Source organism: Prionailurus bengalensis, chromosome B1 (genome assembly GCF_016509475.1).
Source record: "Prionailurus bengalensis isolate Pbe53 chromosome B1, Fcat_Pben_1.1_paternal_pri, whole genome shotgun sequence".
NCBI lineage: Eukaryota > Metazoa > Chordata > Mammalia > Carnivora > Felidae > Prionailurus > Prionailurus bengalensis.
In genome coordinates, this window is record NC_057344.1 from 84,379,588 (window position 1) to 84,402,419 (window position 22,832).

A 22,832-nucleotide genomic window follows, 5' to 3' on the forward strand; every position below is an offset into this window, starting at 1 on the left:
TTCTGTGTTCAGAATTTGAAATGTGTATTAAAATGTGCTCAGACTGACAAGCTGCATAAAAAACAGTCTCATTTCTTTATAGACACAGCTTTTATAGCTTGCTAGGGCCTTCATTAACCTGCACGTCAGGTCCATTCATACTTTATGAATTGCTGTAAATCAGGAATTGTTTCGTATGTTTCTCTAAAAGAAAAAAAAAACCTTAGGAGGCTAAACTTGCTAGCTCCTTTCTGTGTTTACACTTCTACATTCCTGCTGGTCTTTGTTCTATAAATGATTATAAAGCTCTGACTTTTTTTCTTTAAAGCTCCAGTGGAAAAAATGGAAGGTTTTAGTCTATCTTCTTTAGTATCTTTTTACCCTCTACGTGGTATGCTGTTCCAGCTAAAGGGAATACCAAGCACAGAGGTATATTTTTTGTATTTAATCTATTGATAAAAATATTACTTCCTATAAGCTGTAAGATCATCTTGAAGCAAAAAAAGAAGCACCTGCTAAGAATTAGATAAGGCCTCTGCTCATCCTTTTTTGTTGCTTCATTAAACACAGATCACCACTATCTTGATTCTTACAATGTGATATTTCCCTTAAAAAACATTGCTTTCCACTCAACAATAATTTGGGGGGGGTACCTTCTAAAGACAAGGCATTGTGCAAAGTGCTGGGATCACAGTCATAGCACAGTGGTAGATACCATTCTTTGAGAATTCATGATATTTAAGATACTATGAAATGGTACTTACCTCTTTACAAACAGAATGCCATGTTTTCCTCACCACAACTCTACAAGGTAACACTAAAAACAAACATTTATTGAGTGCTTATCTGTTTACCATTCTTCGTCATAAGTCATTTACATAAATTAATTACTTTCTGTTTCACAATTCATTTATTTATTTAAAATGTTTATTTGTTTATTTTGAGAGACAGAGTGAGAGTAAGCAGTGTAGGTGCAGAGAAAGAGGGAGAGAGAGAATCCCAAGCAGGCTCTGAGCTGTCAGCTCAGAGCCGATGGATGTGTGGTTCGATCTCACGAACCATAAGATTATGACTTGAGCCAATATCATGAGTTGGATACTCAACTGACTGAGCCACCCAGGCACCCCCATTTTCACAACTTAATTGTGGAATAATTGCTCCCTTATTAGTTAGTCATATTGTTTTACAGGAAAAGAAACTTAGACATGAACAGGTCAAGTATGGGCCCAAGATTTGAACCCAGGAGTCTGAGTGCAGAGCATGCTCTCCCATTATGTTCACTTAAGAGATAAAACATCAAAAATTCCCAATGGTCAACTTCCCAAAGATCTTATGGAAATTGAGTGACAGTGTCAGGATCCAAATTGAGTTTTGTCTTATTCTGAAGCCCCTGCTTTTAATCATCAGGGTATATCCCCTTTTTATTGATTCCTGCTTCCCAAAAATTTCTAGGAGGTGGTGAAGACAAACAACTATAATGCCAGGCAGACTATGATAAGGGCAAAATAAAGGCACACACCAACAACTATGGAAATACTAAGCAAACAGTAATTAAATATAATTATGGCATCAGAAAAAACATCTCAAAGGAAGTGGCATTTGGACCAGACCTGAAAAGATGAGAGGGATTTCAGTTGGTTTAGAAGGAACACAAGAGACAATTCAAGCAAAAGGAGTAGCAAATTTCATGAAACAAAATCCTAGAGCTCATTTTCCAAGGTGATGTGCTTAATGCTCATTTACATATCCCTCTTTATTACTTATAATCCCACATCAAAAATAAATTAAGGCTCTAGAAATTCTCTTGCAGTATTTTACAATCATTGCACATGTATTTGGAGCTTATTTTAAAATTCCAGATGAACACAAGGTTTTAAACATTGTCTAATGCTAGCAAATTGCATTTGGGTATCAGCAACAATTGAGCTTTACTGGCTTTAGGGCTATGTTAGATGAAACTCAAAGAAGCCTTAACCATGCTGAGCTGGATACAGTGGACTCTGTAGCCATGTTGTGCTCCTGACAACTGCCTACCTATGCAGAGTTTGCATACCTGAGCATCTTCCTTCAAGCTATTGCAATTTTGACAGCATCAGGTAACTAGCAATACTCTTGAGGAGACCTTTTCAGAAACAAAGAAACAAAAATAACAGACAACTAATAGAAGTGGATTTGCATTTCAGTCTCAGATTTCAGTCTACAGTTTGAGTGGGGAGGCAGTATCTCACCAGTTAAGAGATGGGAGTGAGAAGCCAATTGCAATCATTTGAGTCCTATCTTTGTTACCGTCTAGCCACTTGACCTTAGAAAAATTACATGGTGTTTCTGAATCTCTGTTTTCTTATCTGTAAAATGGAAGGACATCAGTATCTACCTTATAAATTGCTTGTTAGGATTAAATAAATTAATGTACATAAAGCACTTAAACTAGTATCTGACATACATTTACTGAGTGGTTAAGCTGTATTATTTTGAAAATATCCTTGGGTGAGTCACTTTCTTATAGTCAACAAGTTCTTCCTTGAGCAGCAGGTCTTAACACTGTCTTTTTGTGCGTAATAATTGCTATCGCTTATGGAACTCCTTCTAGGTGCCAGGTATTAGGCTGTACACTTTAAAAAAAAATTTTTTTGATGTTTATTTATTTTTGAGAGAGACAGACACAAGCACGAGCAGGGGAGGAGCAGAGAGACAAGGAGACACAGAATCTTAAGCAGGCTCCAGGCTCAGAGCTGTTGGCACAAAGCCCGATGCAGGGCTTGAACTCTCGAACCACAAGATCATGACCTGAGCTGAAGTAGGATACTTAACCGACTGAGCCACCCAGGCGCCCCTGCACACTTTTCATTTTTTTTATCTTTGCTTCTACAGCTGACCTATTAGGTGCTTCCCACTATTCATGTTTCAGAGATGGATTCAGTCACTTGCCCAAGGGCATAAGGCTAGGAAGTGGAGGAGTATAGATTGTAACTCCAAAGGCCATGTTCTTTGTCGTTGATTATTAAAAGTGCAGGGGTGGGAAAGAGAAAACAATGAAAGGTAATCTAAGATCTGCATTATGTTTTTGCACTGCTGAAATAATTAGAGATTTCACTGAAAGAAGAGAGAAAATGAACCAATCAGAGCTTCTTAACAGGCTGTTGTGTGAGTAGTGCTTTCTAGAGTCTCAAGATTTAATGTGTGCTGCAGTTAGAAGGTAGCCTGTTCTTACTGACACTGGTGTAGATTCTAGTTTGGTGCTCTTGAGGAAGTTGAAATGTGTAACATCACTAATAAATGAGAAATCAAACTTCTCTTCCCACTTCCTATCTGCTGCAACCGTATCATTTAACTCGATTGTGTTGTGATAAAGTAGATCTATTCTTGTCACATTTCTTTCTGAACAATATTCCATGGGAGCTTCAGTTAAAGGAGGTCTTTAACCAGGTGAACTTCATAGGCCAAATCAGATTGTTCCACATAGGTTTTGCAAATTATTTGTTAAATTAGAGGTGTTTTTTTTTTTTAATTTACTTTCTACCTTCTTTATTTGTGTCTTTTTTCCACGAGCAACATACCTCGTCTAGTTTATTACTCTTTCTGTGTGATTTACCTAATTGCTTACTTCCCTCCATTGTCTAATTACTGACAGTGGCTGGTCACTGGAACAGGTCTACCTTTGCAGCATCTGTTGCTACTTATGGGTAATTGGGGAATCGGGACTACCTAAGGGCTTTGTTCATTAGGTGGTTTTGCTTTGCATCAAGTTGAAAGCCTCTGAGGTTGTGAGGGAGCAAGATCCCCTGATGCTGCTGTCTTTGGGGCTGAAATTTATCAGGCAGCCTTCTTGTTGAGCAGATGGTATCCAAAAGTATCCTAGGCCCCCTGGGAGCCGTGCCATGGGGAAGAAAAGAGACCTAGTAGAGTGGAAATCAGTATTAAAGAGAAGTCCCTCGTGTTTCCACTGTACAAAACAGTCTTTTCCAAAATGCTTCTAACTTGGGCTTTGACCTTTTGAAGTTGGCAAAGGTGGTGCTATGCCCATTTTACAACGGAAGAAACTGACTCTCAGAGGCATTAAGTGACTTGCCTACGGTCATACACCTAGTATGAGAAAGCCCAAAGCTTTTCAAGTGCTCTGGCACTTATTGCCATATTACTTTTACTTTATCAAGGACAAGAGATTATTCTTGGCTGTTATCTATCGTGGTGAGGTCTCAGAAGTCAATTTAAGCAAAACAGGTATCCCCAGGTCAAAACTTGTCCAAATTCAGGATATCGGTTTTATCCCCAATATTCACAAAACTTAAATTCGTCATCACTCTTAGCAACTTGAAAGTCCACGGCTTTAAACATTTGTGGGTTTTTGTTTTCAAAACCTGTAACTCTTGCTTTCACTTTTCCATGGAGCTCCCTACTCCCATTTTCAACTGGCTAGGAGATATCTCCACTTGCTCATCTAGGAGGTATTTTATTCCTCCATGATGACAATCTCCACAAAAAATATCACCATCCATTCAGTTATACAAATCCCCAAATATCACTCTTTTTTAATTCCCTTTTTCTCTAACATCACTTTAGATCTATCATCAAAGCCTATAATTCCTATGTTTAAAATATTTTCTGAATTTGACCAACCGCATCCTTTGCCCCTCCTGTTGTTCAATTCTAAGCAGGTATCAGCTCTCATCGGGGCCAGTTAGAGGACTCTTTATGGGAACCTGGCATCTGCTCTTGCCCCTGCATAGTCACCTCCAGATAGAAGAGCCAGAATAATCTTTTAAAAATATCAATGTGATTTCTTCACTTTCCTAGTTAAAATCTCCCAATAGCTTCCATTTCACTTAGAATAAAATTGAAATATCTTACCACATTCTACAAGGATCTTGAGAAGTAGGCCATTCTCACCAGACATAAGCTTATCCCCTAGCTCATTCTTCATCAGCTTTGGTCTTCTTTTTGCTTCTCAAACAAGCCAAATATCTGGATCTTTGCATTTGTTGTTCCCCTAAACTGGCTCCTTGGTATGTTTTAACTCAGCTCAAATGTCACCTCATCAGAGAAACTTTTTGTGACCCACACCCCCACTCCTCAACATTCAATTTAACACCCTGTTTAAAATTGTGACTAAATTATTATTTTAAACTTCATGTCCCACTAGCGTACAAGCTCCATAAAATAGGGAACTTCTTGTTCACTGCTGTGAAACTGTCACCTAGAATCATGCTGGGCACATTTAGACACTTAATAAATATCCATGAATTGAATGCATGCATGGATGCCATTGCTTTTTTCCTCTCATATTTCTTCATAAAATAGATGTATATATTTAGATATGCCCTTGAAATGTTTTGTAATTATTGCTGACACAATTATTTGTAGAAAGAAGTTCATTTTAAAATTCTCAATAAATACAATTATTTCAACATTGATATTTTGTTATAAGAAAATTATATATTAGGAAGGGTAGAGCCTTACTGCCCTTGGAGTTCTTCTAGAAAGAACTGAGAGGAGGAATCAGTCATAGGCTGAGCTGAACAAGGACATTTTGTAACTAGACTGTATAGCTGGTGATTGCTTACCTGTTTAGAATTTTATGTCTAAAATTCTTCACAAACATACTTCATGATTCTGGTATTATGACAGCGTCATAAAACAAGCAATCTTCTTAAAGCTTACGTATTTATTTTGAGAGAGAGATTGAGAATACGCAAATGAGCGACGACGGAGGGGCAGAGAGAGAGGGAGAGAGAATCCCAAGCAGGATCGGTGCTGTCTGTGCAGAGCCTGAGGTGGGGCTCAAACCATGAGATCATGACCTTAGCCAAGATCAAGAGTCAGATGCTTCACCAGTTGAGCCACCTAGGTGTCCCCAAGAAAGCAATCTTCTTATAGATATGCTCTTAAGAGCATATGTAAACAAATAACAGAAAGTGTAACAGACAGCTAGAATAGTAGAAATGGACTGGAATGGGTCCAGAGATTTGAACTTACATTTCAGCCTATACCATGTAACCCCGAGAGAATATAATACAAGGACAGCGTTTGAGGGCTGGGCTGCCATCCTGAGAGCGTTTGAATCCTGATTCTTCTACTGGCTACCTGTGTAACTCTGAACAATTAAATTTTATTGGGGAGTTCTGTGGATTAAGCTGAGGTAGTTACTTAAAGCACTAAGAATGGTGCTAGACATATAAGTTATCACTTAATGGTATTAATCTGTTGATTGTCTTCAGTTAATCCCTTACCCTCTCTAAAACTCTGATTCTTTATGTGTAAGTTGTGGGTTATAATTCTTATTTCACAGGGTGTTTGACAAATATATATGAAAGTGAGAAATATGTTCATACATCGTTGGAAATCCAATCTTTTTTTTTTTCTCACATATTTAATTGGATCTTCACAAACCCTCAGTGAGAAGAACTACAGTTACTATCCCCACTTCAGGATGAGGATAGGGAGACTCCATAACAAATCCAGTCACTGAGTCAGGACTGGGATCCATGGCTGGGAACCTTAAGCAGTTTACTCCATATAGCAAGTAAGAACTTGAAGGAGACCCTCAAACAGAAGATATCTCATATTCTTATCTTACCTAGTGTACCACATGCCCTGGAAGAGTAGAGAGGTGGTTCTTTTTTAATTTGGGTAGTGTAAACTACTTCTTTGTTCTGAAACTGCCTTTGTAGCTAGGGCCCTGAAGCGTTCCATTCAGCTAGCAGGAACTCTGCTGAGCTTTAGATTTGAACTGTTCTCCCTGGAGATCCCAGTTTTTCTAAGAATTTGCTTTTTTGTTTCTTTCAAACTCTGATTCCCCTAGAAGCACTATCTGTTATTTCCAATTGTCTGAGCTATGCTTTTTCCACGTGGGGTTTAACTTGTGGATTTTGCTGTGACTAATTAGTCCCTTCCTGTCTTCAAGTTATCCCACATTTGCTTTCTCACCTACATACTCACTTGTCTCCTTTCTATTGTTCTGTGTCTCCTGGATTGCTAGTCATTTCTAGTTTTAGCTTATCTGTATCTGTTTTATTTCCTGTGAGTCAACCATCTCATGATGGGAGAATTGACACCCCTAGAGCTGCACATAAAACACGAATATCGAGATTTTCTTTTGTCTATAGGAAAATCACACATGTGATTGACTCAAGAGTCAAGAAAAATGGGGAGTTATATTCTTCAAGGTCTTCAATACTGTCCTCCCCCAAATGATGTTCTACATGGAGACAATTAAAATAGAGGCTATCCCCTCAGACCCATCTATTCCTCTCATTCTCCCTTTTCCCCTCTTATTTTCTATTTATGTAAGGCTTTGATTTAATACTTTTAATCTACTTGTAAAATATTTGGTTTTAAAGGGATAGCAATTTCATTAAAAAACCATTAATTTTACATATAGATACTAAGTGCAATACATTTATAAAAAATATTACTGAAATTTAAAAAAAATACCTTAATTTAAGCACCACCTTTTAAAATTTAAATCTCTTGGTGTAATATATACAATGCAATTCTTCTAAAATATTTTGGTTTGGGAAAGCATGTCTAAAAATTGGCTCATTCAGGATTTGATGAAAGCCAGACTATGAGTCAATGTGTTGTACATAGACATCCAGATTGAACAACTGTTTTCCAGATCGCTTGCTATTTCCTGCCCAAACAAATGGATTCTTTCAGGAGACCATAAACCCCTGAAGGCAGCATTCCAGGCCTTATTTCCTTCATTTGTCCTCTGACTCCCGAATACCTCCTGGACATCAATCATTCTGAGTCTTTAGAGTTCAACAACTCTGAGTGCACTTCTCTTAGCCATCCATCTTTGGTGACTCAGGTTCTGACTTTTCTGCCACCCCTCCTATAACTGTCTCCACCAGCCACACTGCCCTTATCTTTTGATTCAGGGGTAAAACAGGGAAGGTAACTAACCCTTCCCACTAACACACGTGCTCTTCTGGATCCACTGACAGGTTCTATGGTTGTCCTGATAGGAATCCTACTGGCTCCCATGTGGAACTGATTGATAGTCATGGAAAAATGCTGTCATCTTGGCCTCTGGGCAGATAAAAGGCTTCATGTTGTTCTCTGTGTTGTTCTCTCTAACTTTTCTGATCCTAGTTTTAACGTTACAGATTTCCATTAACTGATTCACAATATTTCTTTTAGTATTCAGAAGGACCTGCTTCCATTCTTGGAATAACGTTTTCATCCTTTCTTAAGCAGCACATATGTTCCTGCTGAAAAGAGCAGCAGAAAGCTGCAAGCACTTGTTTCTGAAGTGGAACGTGGATTTGGAGCTTGCACACAAAGAACCAAGTCTGTATACAATGTTAGGTGATGATGCCAGGCCAGTTTGGGGCTTTCAGCATATAGGGTGGGATATCAAGACTAGAAAAGTCACCAGTACAGACTTGTTTTTAATTCAATTGCTTGACGACAGAGTCTTAGTCACCTAGGTAATATTCATGAAAACAAGACAAAATAGTATTTTCTGAGGATTGACATGAGAGAAGCTGAGGGAGCTGGGGACAAGTTGGAGAATGGGCGTCTTCTGGTACTGACAACAGTCATTTGAACCAAATTTGTTCTTTTTATATGCAAATGTGCTGTCTTCTGTATAGCTGGCATCTTCACTGCTCCAGAGCACAGACAATCAAAGAGCATTTCCCGAAAGCACCATTATTCCGGGAAGAGGTTCTTTTTTTTCCCTCTCTCTCTAGATTTTTCAATGATACTTAAATTCAGAATCTGTACTGAGTGGGTAGTTTATTTTCATATGTGTAATTCCACACTAAGGAAGTGAATTTCATCTTTTTAGGCATTTTTTTAAAATTTTTAAAGGCCAACACGTTTATTTAACACACACAGAGGTACACATAGAATGTGGTGGCATATTTTTATATTATTTTGTTATGGGGAAAAGTAAAAAATTTTATTTCAGGACCTTTTTCCCAACAATGTGAATTTAGCTTTTTACATGAAGGAAATCAATTTAATTTATAAGTGAACCAGTTGTAATGAAATTTAGGAGAAGTGGTGCTCAAATCTCAGTGTAGCAAGAATTCTGTAGCAATGTTTCTATAACAAAATCTTTTAAATTCCCTATTGCAAATTATTACCTATATTCTTCAATCACTCCATCATCTGCTTCCTCCCCATGGCATTAGGCTCATCCTTTCCTCATGTTTTATTTGGATACTATTACCGGAATATTGAGAGTCTTAAAATTCTTGTTACAAAGCTAAATCACCATTGAGCATGCAGAGGAACAGACAAAGCAGAATGACGTTATTGGGGAAAAACTCAGACTACTGAATACTCTCTGCTATTGGTAAGAAACAAATAAATAAATAACAGGCTTCATTCTTGAGCCACATGTTATGATCTACAAATCTGACTGACGAGTAAAAAACACCATATAGATATGGAATTTAGTGGAACTATGAGGTAGCAACAAGCATGGTATTGTTCTGGACATGTGCTAACACAAGCAAAGTTTATTTTCAATGCCACTTGACACATGGTTAGTATGTAGTACATTGTGTTTCCCTCCACTCCCATCTTGTCTGCATGCTTCATGTATTATCTTAAGTGAGAAGAGCCTTACAATTTATATGTTATTAGTATTTTATGGTGGTAGTATAGGAGCAAAAAAATATAGCATTATTTCAATAAGTCTAAAAAATTCTTGCATTAGGATGGCTTTTTTTCCTGTGTGTAGGTGTGTGTGTGTGGGTGTGTGGGTGGGTGGGTGGGTGTGTGTGTGTGTGTGAGCATGCATGCACGTGTGTGTTGATTTTTTGGGTTTATTTCTTTACTTCCAACCTTAAACCTGAACTGATGTTTACCCCTGACCTTCTAACAATCTAAAATTAATACTGTTGGTTCATGTCATGTAGATATTCTTATCCCCCTTGAAAAGTCAGGCAGGTCTTGATTTTGCATTTGGGACTTTTTTTTTTTTTTTGATACATTGCCTTAAAAGACAAACTAAACCAAAAAGGAAAAAAAAAAGTGCCAACTTTTATACATTTTTTACTTTTCCAACAAATATTGCTTATGTTGACAGTTAAGCATGGTTCACATACTCTTCAGGGAAGTATGTGTTAATTAAAATCCCCCCCCCCACAATGGTTAAGGGGGAGATAACACCTTTTTGTTTTATCCCTATAAGGACTTAAAAACAGTTACTTAACTGAAGGAAGAGCTGCAGTGGGTTCAGAGAGAGGTGTTCCTGACCCTAATAGTTGTAAGTCTTATAAATATGCAGTGACAACTTCAACAACCTCATCTTTCAGAATGATGGGAGAAACACGTATTAGAGGAAATGTGAGAGGGCAGGAAAGAGAACAAAAAGGGATAAGACCAAATGAGAAAGATTACAGAAATTAGACTTGATTAGGTGAAAGTACACTAAAATGAACAGGATGACAAGATATAATGCTAGAGTCAATGAATTAAAGACTCTTAAAAGATTCTACAAAGAATACTGAATGCACATAGAATGTATAAATTAATAGCCATAAATCAGTCAGTATGATATAGAGCCACATTTTTCTAAGAAGTGGCCTTAGGAAAATATTTATTAGTGAATACAGAATATCCTGACTACTCAGGAAATTCTCACTGTGTGGATATTATTATGAAGCAGCGCCACTGTGCATTCTGCCATTTTACTGCATACAATTGAATTATCATGGACTTCAATGCCCTGGAAATGGGGCAGCGTTGTCTTCTGAATCCAGTCAGGGGATCTGAACTGTATCCTACACTTCAGAAAATTGCTTTCTTAACATTCCAGAGAGAAAGGAAGAATAAAGAACAGAAAGGAAGAAGAGACTAAAAACAGAGAAGTATGTTATACATATTATACTGGCAAAGCAATAAAAAGAGGAGTTATGATGCTTTTTAAGTATTACATACATTTTTTAACGTATGTTACAAATTTATATAATTTAAATTTAATCACTGGTATATAATGGTAACTGGGAAAACATATAATGGAGTACAGTAATTTTCTGGACTGGAAGCATAACCCAAATTGGCATATCAATTGATTAGTGGCATCTAATTTTCTGGAATACGAGGAGAAAGATATATATGTGACATTTTAAGAAACCTGACCAAATAAGAATTTGAGAAGTAAATAAAACACTGTATTCTAGGCCTCAAGAGTCTTTCCCACAGCCTTTGGGGAAGTGGCTGATTCTCTTAGCCGTGGTAAGATAAGAATGGTGCTATTGAGGGAGCCTAGAAGCCAGATGGTTATTTCTCTAAAGCCCTGTTTGTACAAGGCTGCTTTGCTATTCAGGATACCCCATCCTCTGTGCCCTGGCATTTTTTGCCCTTGAGTGGCATGGATTTATCTCTTCCATTTTCACTATGAAGGGTCTGTAGAGGGTACAATCGTTAAGATTTCAACAGAGGAGGAGGTACGCTTCTATTAGGCTATATTGGGTTCTAACTACAACATTTACTTTTAATTGCAAGAAAAGGAAGAGTTATGAGCAGTCTTCCTTTTTCAATGAAGGAAGTATACAGAGCAGAAGAGCAAGTCTTTCTATAATCTGTTGGGGCATCTCAGTTATTAGATAATGCCTCCCTGTTAGCCATCACTCTCTGTATAAAGGAACACTACCTCCCAGCTAAATGCCTACTTATAGGGTGAGTTGACTATTTACATGTAGCTCATTTGCCTGGCAGACAAAAAAATAAGGCTTTCTGTTATTTTTGGTTGTTATTTGGAAGTTCCTAATCATAGGTAAAATTAACAAGTGTAAGTGTCCACATCTGATTTCACAGAAGACAGCATATTAATGATACCTATGATTTTGGAAATTAACAAATAATCCAGTAAAAGGTTTTAAACATTTTTATCTATATGAAAACAAGAAAATACCAAAAAATCACAGCTATAAATTTAATAAAATTCTTTTACTGAAGAACCATATGGTTATACCAAATTAGGACCAACCTGGAATATCTCAAGCATATAACTACTATAAGAATATTGGATAGATAAAATCCATTTTTGCATCAATGCATAATTATATTCATAATAATAATAATATAATGTGCCTATCATTCTATATACATTGCTTCCTATAATCTTTATAGCAAATCTATGAAGTCCACTCTACAGATTAGAAAATAGAGACTCAAAGAGATAATTTATCCAAAGTAACATAACTCCTTAGACTAAATCCAGGTTTCAAATAGTTTTATCTCCAGTGAAAAAATCATTCCTCTGTGTTCTATATATTATACTGTGTGGTTTCTCCTCTAAGCCTAACTTTCTTTTTGCTAATGTAAGAACAGAAAATAGAGATGTGGAAATTCTTGTCAAAGTCCCCTGCCCCGCCTCCTTTGCTTGTGGCCATTGCTTTGTTCTGGAGGAAAGAGGATAAACTTTGTTAGATGCCAGTAACACTGAATGGCAAGAAGAGAGATGAAATGGAGTGAAGCAAGAAAAATGACCTGACTTCAAAGAAGAAAGAGTTCTTAAGGGGAAAGGGGTAGAGGCTTGAAGTCGACTGTGAATTCACACTGCCCTGTGGCTCATGCTGCTGCTCTCATGAAAGCCTGTGGCAGGCACCTTTGCTTATTTGTGGACTCCATATCTGATGCAGGTCTTAGAATGTTAGGATTTGGCCAATGCTGCTGAATTCGAAGGCACTTGAACCAACAGTTGTGTTCTGCTTCAGATGATTATTGCTGGGATCGAACTCTCTGATAGAAGAGTCAAGAGACAGTTTTAGGCTTCCAGCTAAAATTGGCTAGAATCATGGAAAGGCTCTATGGATTCAAGAGACTTGACATGATTTAGAAATGATGGCTGAATGAAACAAAAACTGTTATGTTGTAAAAACTGTATTTCTGGGTAGAGAGAATATTTAATTTAACAAGAACTCTGAAGACCCCTGACCCCCTTAGCTCCTGGAACCTCAAATATTAGAACTAAGGAGCAAAAGATGATTTGTGCTGTCTTCCTAAGAATTCAAGTAGTAGCTTTGAGCATCTAGACCATAGGTTAGAAACTTCTGGTCCTTAGGCCAAATCAGTCACAGATGTATTTGTTGTATGGTTCTTATAACTTTAGCCTACACAGTGACTGGGATTTCAAGCTGTGGACAGATCCTCAAATCAAGCAACAGTGGGCTTTCATTTCTTTGGGCAATGAATTTGAATAGAGGTTCCCTCTGCTAACACAGCATAGGCTTTCCAGTTTGCTCAGTGCCCAGCCCTCCCCTGAGATATTGATGCTGCATTTATTTTTTATCCTTACACTTCTACCGAGGATTCCCTACCATAGAGTGAGAGCTGTGTGACTCCTTTACAAATCTGAGCAGGAGACGCGGGTCTCATTCAAAACACTGGCAATAGAAAGTGAACCCTCAAGTTGCTAGTTACTGTAACAAAGTTGACAGAAAAAAAATAGTAGCTCAAAACTATTTTATTTTTGTAAAGAAAAGTTTAAAATTATAAGCTTTTTAAAAAAAAAGACTCATTACTTCTATATTGCAGTTTTTTCCCTTTTTGGTAAAAAATAAAACAAGTCTATTCAATGGACACAAGCACATCTGAATCCCAACCTATTAGCATCTTGTGTATTTAAACTCTTCTGGACTTTGGGAATACTTTTAAATAGCTCAGTCCAAAACAAAACCAGTAAAAAGGAAGAAATAATTCCTTTATATATAATTATATATATAATCATTCATATATATATATATATATATATATATATATATTAATGATTGCAGGAGACATTCATTAACTATGCATTTGACTCAAAAAATTCTTAAATAAAACAGAACAACAGAAACAAAACCTACTGTACTCTGTTAGTCTTATGAGTTGAGGAAGGCCATGTAGGCAGATCAGAGTTTTGTTTGGGTAATGGGTTGTGGCAAGTATATCTGGAAGACTGACAGAGTTTTTAGGCTTCTTCATTGGCTATCACATAATTCCTATGCAGGTTAGACTTTATAGTGACCAAATGAGTGATATCTCCATGAAGAAATCCAAGCACTCATCATTTATCACCCGTTCAGTGGGACAGTTTCAGGATATATAGATCTATGGCGTGTATGGGTTTCATGATATGAAATACAGTGACTCACCTACTGGATTGTATTTACAAACAAATATTGGACATGGTGACAGCTTTAAGGAGCTATCTGAATATGACTGAGTCAATAAAAAACATTTTACACAATAATAAAACACTAAATATTGGTAAATGTTGATATATATTGGTAAATATTAGTATAATGATATTGATAAACTTTATGTAGAAAAGTCCATTCATAAAAAAGGCATTAGCCTTTCTCAGTTAGATGCCAAGAGACAGGTAAACAGATGAAGAAATAAAGTGTTCAAGAGTTTGTGACTTAATGTCACATAACTAGTAAACAAGGAATCTAGGAATACAGCTCAGGAATTCTGACTGATCTTAGGGTCTTTCCATGATATCTTACAGCCTAAGTATTAGGGAACAGAAAGTCTTCTGGGGTTTTGGGAAGAAAAGAGATATGTACTGCCCGAGGTATGACTTTAGTTATTGTTTTTTTGTGCTTGTTTTAAGATATGGAATATAAAGGAATACAAAGTGCCATTATTCTTGTTTTTACTTCTTCAGTATTGGGATATCTGCAAATTGGGTTGGAGAGAACACTTCAGTTTAATGAATACTTTGTCTGTTTTTATTAGGAGTGAGTCTGAGAGTTTCTCTCATAAAAGAGAGAATAGCAGCTTGCTTCTGGGAAATAATCACAGCCCACCACTGATAAGAAATCTGAAAAGGAGTAACTCATTTTGAGCAAACGTGTCATAAGCTCATAAGGTAGAGATGAGGCTGCAGGCAGAAAGAGGGCAAGATGCATATGTTTGAAGCAAACAAACTTCAGCTTTAAAATCCAAGACAGGTATAGTCAACATCAGTAGATGGAGAGAAAGCTGAACACCCTGAGCATATAACCAAGCAAATGAGTTATGAAGTTAAACAGATTCGTAAGGCAAGTAGAGGAAATGATCAAAGTAACACCAAAGAACAGGAAAGTTTAAATCTAGCTTTTTTTTTTTTTTTCCTTCCGGAGCTATGTTGACATTGAAACCTCACATCAGTGTCTCCTAAAACTGCAGATCTCTTGGGTGGGACAGTAAAGAATTATGGCAGCGGGTCTTCCAAAGGTAGGTGCCATTTGTGCAGGAGAGGAATTCAGTACAGCAAGAAAAGAAATGGAACTAATGGGGAAAGATGTAAACAAAGCACCAGTGTTCTACTAATGTAAATGTGAGCACTTAATATTCCTAAGCCTCTAGTTTGCAATATGTAAAACTGAAATAGTAAGTCCAAGTTCTGTTTTGAGAAATAAAAAGATAATTAGCAAAATGCCTCAAAAACAGGGAGGGCTAAATTGTAGCTATTACTTTTTCCACACACGATTTCCTAAGTTCTCCTGTATTGATAGAGGCATTTAAAGAGAGGGGGTTTAAGTAAGGAAAAATTGTGACAAAATACCATACACGAACAAAAGGATCTCAAAGTCTGGCAGGAAGAATTATGGAGGTAAATATTTTGCCCAGCATTGCTGAGCTTTTAGATTTGGGTGAAAACCAGGCCTGTTTGGTTCCAAATCTCTATCCCATTCTGCTTCTATAAATGAGATGATCTGTAAGCCACTGGAAGATGCTAATTACATTTATAATTTCCTCTGCTTTCAAGTTTTGGATTTAAGCCATAGTACCTGTGTCCCAGTGGATGAAAGTCCTGTAAATTGCCGCGGTGACACAACATAGCTTAAATGCACCCATCCTCCTGTCCCTTCCTGTACCAGTCAGCACCTGTCAGAAGTGTGGGGTAAGGATGGTATAGAGCCCAGCACACTGTCATCATGGATCTAGAACCCAGTTTCCCCCAGCTCGCCTTAGGCCTTCAGCTGAGCATAACTTGAACCCCTTCTGGAGAGGAGCCTTTGCATCATATTTAGCCACCCAAAGGCAGGTAGTAAAACTATTTCAGAGCCAGGGGAGAAAGCACTGGGACAGATGTTGGACATGCTGCAAAGGAATGCAGTTTTGATTTTCCCTTAGTATTGTGGGAATGATATGTGGGAGGAGAAGATATTCAGGTAAATATGGTATGGTGATGAGAGTCTGTAATATGAGCCTGGTGTCTCAAAGGAAAGTTATTAGTTTGTGGCCCCTGGGCAAAAATTAACTCATCCTTATTCCATATTTCTGCCTCCCAGACTTGGCTGGTATCCCAGACAGAGGGCATTTTTAACCCCTCCTCTGCCTCTGGCTTGTGGCTTGCGTGCTGCTTTGGTAGTGTAGCCTCTCTTCCCAGTTTCTGTCACTGTGTATGATTGTAGGAGGCCAGCTCTAGCCAATAGACAGGTAAGGACCAAGGGCGCATTGGTACATTTGAACCAATCCAGCCAATGTCAATAAGGAACAGCGTAAAGTTTCCCGGATATAGCCCAACTCAGCTTACTTTGTCTGGGAGTGTGATTTAAAGCCCAGGATTTAATGACTAATTAAGTCCCTCAAGTCCCTGAGCTGTGTGTGCACAGTCACACATTAGAGCCGGGATCCCCGGGCAGTCAAGACTAGCAGGAGCGGCAATGTTGTCAGTGGAAATGAACTCTCAATTCAGCTCTGCAACACGTGACTTCCTATTTCTGTAAGGTACTTCCAAGGGACTTCCTCTGTAAAAAAAAAAAAAAAAAAAAAAAAAAAAAAAAAAATCAGCCTGAGTCCCAGGAGATTTCATTCAGCGCCGTCACTAAGTTTACTTCCAACTCAGACAGAAGTTTTCCCTGAGACATGGTATTAGTTTCTTTTCTTTCTCTTTCCTCCGTCATTGTCAGCATGCAAGGATCTTGTGGCTCCTGTCCGTGATCGGAAGCTGAATACACTGGTGCAGATCTCAGTAATCCACCCGGCGGAGCAGGGTCTGACAAGATACTCAAGCACGGAAATCGTGGAGGTGAGTGAGCAAGCTGTGTGCCTGCATTTCTCTGCTCTGCTCTCACTCTCTCAGCCTCTTTCTGGATTTAAGCAAACAGCTGAAATAAGTTAGCCCATGGCCTGTAGCTATGCTATGTTACTGTCCTCTGTCATTTGAGAAAGCATACCTGAAGTTATTAAGCATGCATTGGTAACTTACCAGAATAAACAGATGAGAGAAGAACTTGCCTTTTTCATAAAAGACCTTATGTTTCTTTAGTAAATAGAAAGAAAAAAAAATCCCACGTTGAATCCTTAAATATAGCAACAAGTAGGGAAAAAATATATAGAGATTTTTTTAATTAAATGGAATGAATATTTGCTTTTGGGGGAAAAAAGAGAACCATAAAGTACCTAGAGAAGTTAAGTGTTTTTGCCCTTTTCGTTTTTTCCTATGTTCTTCAGTCTGCCCATGGAAACTTTATATTCTCTGCTATTTGTGTGTGTCTTTTTAAAGTAAGATGTTTTTCAAAGAAAGGTAGATGATTAATTTCAGAAACTGTAATGTTTCTAGCTAAAGGGTGTAAATATTACTCATCAGATGAGAGATTTCCTATTTACATTTATTGTTACTAATATACATTCAAAATGTGTTGGGAGGAAATTTGTTATTTTATTGGATCAGATTCAAAAGAGGAAGTGTTTCCCTTTTGATTATTTTGTTCTCATCATGCATATTTCATGAACTTAGTGAATAAGAGATACCTGAATATCTGGGACTAAAGAAAGTATACTTTAAACTCCTTAGCTGTGCGTGATTTTTTTAGACTTGTAAACCCTGTCTGTTTTGCATGAGGAATTTCTCTGCAAGGAACTAAGTAGCCTACCCCAGACCGGGTTTGCTCAATGCTGACCTGTGCCTGGCTGGCGGAATAAATGATTCAGACTGAACTCTACTCATTTCTCTAATGAGAATGACCCAGATCCTGTATGGAATCTTGAATCTGCCCTTTGGAAACTTTAGGTGCCAATGCTGGTATAATTTGTAGTTAATGCTGTGGTTGAATTAACAAAAATAGCCTCATTCATATAGCAAAAACTTGACTAAAATTATAAAGTTGTTTATGCTATGAAAAAAATTTAAGTATTCTTCCAATATAATTATTTTTAAAACATTGCCAAAACTTAAAAGAAATTATTTTGACACACTTCAGATGTTTATGTTTGAACATACATAGCTATTTGGGGCTGTTTTTTTCCAACGTGTCTAACACAGAGCTGAACAAAAAGTAGTATTTGTTGAGTACAAAGAGAAAGAATGAATGGATTAGTGAATAACTTGAGCTTTCAGAAACTCATAGATGCCTGGTTTACAGAATTGTAGCAAACATCTCCATGATATTTGGTAATATGCATATTTAAATATCGATGTCAAATTTAATGTTGGATGTCAGCTCTCTAAAAATGAATTATGAGACATTGAACTATCCTGTGGGGTACATCCTAAACTAGTAATTTTATAGCCCCAAATCCATCATATGAAGTTTCTTTCATTAGTTTTCAAATTGGTTGGAGAAAAAAAAAAACCCAGCTGAACATCTCAAAACAAATGGACATTATCAGAGCATGGCTTTCAGCTGAATCATTACAGAAAGGAAGTAAATGGTACTTTATGAGAAAATAGCTTCATTTTACTTTGATCAGTCAATATCTTAGATTTTTGTATACATTTCATGTGAAATCCATTAAATGTATTCTAGGTGGACTGACAACTGACCCTAAAGGAGAGTTCTGCATATAATGAAAATAAGCTGTTTTTCCAGACTATTAGCAGCTGTGACACTGATGTAATAGCATTTACTATCAACAGCTATATCAGTATTTGGGGCCCTGGGCCTTCTGTCGCCCATGAGCATCATTCGGCAATTCAGGTCTCTCTTCCAACAGAACTATTTCCTAGAAAAACAAACAGACTCAGACACATTTTCTGTGCTCTCGTGTGTCCCTGCATGCTGCCGGCTGCAGTTGCTGCTTTATTGAATCAAAGTTGTCTGCTGCTGCTGTTACAGGGAACAAGAGACCCACTGTTTTTGACTGGTGTCACATTCCCATCTGAGTATCCCATCTATGAGGAGACCAAAATAAAGCTAACAGTCTATGATGTCAAGGATAAGTCTCATGACACTGTAAGTACTTACACTTCTTTCTTTCTTTGGGAAAAGAAGTTATGCTTTTCCAAACTATTGGGTTTTGGATATAACTGGGCATTTTTCAAAGAGGGTATTTATACTGTGTTTATGCTTGCCTTATGTTTATAGTTTCCTGACGTCTCCCCTCCACCCCCTTCCAATTCACTTGGCTTAGTGCCAAACTGGCAATTGGTTAGGAGCAAAAGCTTTCAGAACATATTTTTCTCTTTTTCAGGAAGGCTGGCTTGATCTCTTGGTTTACATTTCTGTTGTTGTTGTAAGGAGTTGCTGAAGGAGTCATATTGTGGGCATAAAGCAAGTAGAAAGGATTAACTTTACATGCTTAAAAACTTTCTAGAGATTGTGATTATTCTAAAACAGGAGATTGATAAAGGGCTCTATTTTCACAATTTCTTCCTGTACATATGAGAGAGAAACTCCCTCTATTTTCCCGAAGTTGTTCCTGGCACTAAAACAAACAAGAAGTACTAGGCAGATGTTTTAAGAGGCCTATTTACGTGAAGGTCATGTAAATTCCCAATGGTCTTTTGTCCTAAATTCTTCAGTCTTCCCACAGTGTCTGACTTCTCTTCCATGACTGCCAGGTTAGATAGTGAAGTACCAGACGTTACCTCTAGAGGCCACTCTGAAAATTCCTGGACAGAAGAGAATCCTGTTGGGTAGGTGCTGAGGAAGGGATGACTTCAAAGGAGCCCTCTTCTTTAAATCCCTCAGGTCAGCATGAATTTTTGTCTGTTTTCAAGACAGGGGAGCTACGGCAGTGTTGACGATCAATAGTGAAGCACATGCCAGGAAACACTGAAGGCAGGGAGGCCTTTAGGTACCAGAAGAGTTCCTGTTGAAGCTAAGGGTCACTGCTGGACCTTGGGAATCACACATATCTAGTCTGAGGAAAGCGTCACTTGAAACTTAACCCTCACCTAAGTTATGGTTCAAGTAGATAGTGGGAGGAGGTGATACAACTGTGCAGGGGAGTAGTAAGCAGGGAAACGATTAGAATGATGGGACGGTAAGCAGCAACTATGGGATTTTATGTTCCTCCAAGCACATGATCAAATTCAGTCCTCCCGGCAGTCCCAAGGCACAGACAGGACAGAATATGGAAAGGACAGAGGTATAGCAACACTATGTTACAGAAATGAATGTTTTCCCTAAACTCTCAAGTTTGTGAAGTCCTTAGAAATATCAGAGTTAGAAATATTAAATACCTAAGGTGCTTCTAGTCCCTTCACTCTCTCTCATTTAAAATGTGCATGGATGTTAATGCTTTAGGGATAATCAGCTCACTCATTAATTATACTTTTTGTTGGCTTCTGTTCTGAAAGCTAATTATTTAAGGTCTTTTAAAGACTTCCTTCCTTGATCAGAGGTGTCATCACATAAAAGTATTGGATGAACTGGGATCCCTGCTGTAAAATACGACTTGTGAAATTTGAACACACTTAAGAAACGCAAGCGGCTTTCATTTACAAAGAGCTGTTAATTAAGGCATAACCTCTTCCTTAAAATAACTAACAATTGGTTCTGGATATGGAAGTGTAAATAGAAACAGAGTCTATTAATATGCTAATAATCCCCACAGACATATAGTCTTTATCCTGGAAGTTTTTCTCTTGTTTCTTAAGATTTTCTTTGGGTTGGGGGTGGGAGAGGGTAAGAAGAGGAAGCAGGAAGTGGTTTTAAAGTACAATTTGTAATGATGAGCACGTAACAACCTAAAACAATTTAAGATCATAATACTTTTAAGACCTACGAAATGAAAATATGTGTTTGTGTTTTAGAAAATTAATGAATTACGTGCTTGTATTTAAAAGTAGTTTAATATTTGATCCTAGTAAATCATTGATCATGTTAGGCTAGCCCAAAACAGTGAGATCTTGTACCAACTGAATACTAACTAGTTGAGTCGGATGACTAAGTTGCTTGCTCTTTCCTATTGAGTTTATCATTACTTGGAGTTCATCAGTCAAATAAATTTGTTACTTTGCCATTTCATATTCATTGACATACCTATTTATATTAGATATTTTTAAAGAGAAATGATAACCTTTCATCTGTGCCCTTGATATGGCTATTATCTAACTAGTCATTGTTCTTGTATTCCTCCAAACATTGGACCTAAGATTGATTACCTTAACTTAGTAACTTCAGCAGAAATGCAATTAATCATTATAACGAATGAGAAGAGTCTGTTGATTCAGAATGACTATTGTTTCCTCCTACTACATTCTTCATCCTCCTCATTCACTTCAGCAAATCTCTCACTGTGGCAGATGGATGGATAATGCTTGGCAGGTGGGAAGGTAGGTTATGGTTGGGTGATAGGGTCATTATTAAAATTAGAGTGACTGGGGCGCCTGGGTGGCTCAGTCACATCCAACTCTTGATCTCCTCTCAGGTCATGATCTCAAGGTTGTGAGATCAAGCCCTGTGTTGGGCCCTGTGCTGAACATGGAGACTGTTTAGGATTCTCTCTCTTTCTCTCTCTCTGCCCCTTCTCTGCTCACATGCATGCTCTCTCTCTTTCTCTCTGTCTCTCTCAAAATAAATAAATAAACTTAAAAATAAAATAAGAATGAACTTTTAATTAATTTCCTCACCATGAGGAAATTACCTTTTTTCTCAGAATGGGCTCTCTGATATCCAGCTCTTTGGTGGGGACTTCAAAGATTGAAATTGAAGCCTGTGTCCAGCATAGGAGAAGCCAAGTTCTAATCGTGAAGCTCATGTCTTCTGAACATATACTGGTTGTCTGCTCTATTTTAAACTTCCTAGAAACTGAAACAACATAGACAAAAGTATTTTTAGCATGTTATTTACAGTGTTTAGCCCTAGGGAATCATGTTGGGAATCTGGGTCTTTCATATGTTACAGAAACAACTCAGAAAAAGGTGAAATTTACATAGGAAAAGAACATCATCATCAAACTTTGTCTTTTTCCACTTCTTCCCATACAACTGATGTTTTGGAAGATACTGAACAAGGCTCTTTCAACACTCAGATAAGGACAGCCATCAATCTGCAAACACATGATTAGGTCACAGAATTGGTTTACTTATGATAGAAATGTGAATTTCTATATATTTTGCAAGAGCGCAAATTGCTTTATTCCTTTTGTTCTTAGAGTAAATGTTTGCTGTATCCCTCAACTTGTTAGATGTTCAGTTTATAGGACAGAGTCCTGTGTCCATTAGATACTGAACATTTCTCAGGTGAGAATATATGTCCTAAGACATTTTTTACTGCCAGTTACTAGCAATCCTCCATTTGTACCTTTCAGAAAAAGTTACCTTATCAAGATTAGATGTAAGTGTATTGAACTGTATGAGTTATATGTTCAAGGCAGTTCACTTCTAGTGCAGTTACCTATACAGAAGTGTCTAAGTTTTTTTTTTTAATTTTTTTTTCAACGTTTATTTATTTTTGGGACAGAGAGAGACAGAGCATGAACGGGGGAGGGGCAGAGAGAGAGGGAGACACAGAATGGAAACAGGCTCCAGGCTCTGAGCCATCAGCCCAGAGCCCGACGCGGGGCTCGAACTCACGGACCGCGAGATCGTGACCTGGCTGAAGTCGGACACTTAACCGACTGCACCACCCAGGCGCCCCATAGAAGTGTCTAAGTTTTGTGTGTGTGTTTTTCTGTGGAAAAAAAAATCATTTACATTTCGTATACTTTGACTTGGCTTGATTTTCTACACTGACTTTTGAGAA

At 37.7% G+C, this 22,832-nt stretch overlaps 1 protein-coding gene across 1 annotated transcript in view; it reads left to right on the forward strand.

The window, feature by feature from the left end:
* INPP4B (inositol polyphosphate-4-phosphatase type II B) overlaps nucleotides 1-22,832 on the forward strand; it is a 399,964-nt gene that overhangs the window by 43,663 nt on the left and 333,469 nt on the right. The window contains 2 exon segments of the mRNA XM_043568210.1: nucleotides 16,830-16,948; nucleotides 18,978-19,094. Of these exon segments, the coding sequence (XP_043424145.1) occupies nucleotides 16,830-16,948; nucleotides 18,978-19,094 (236 nt within the window).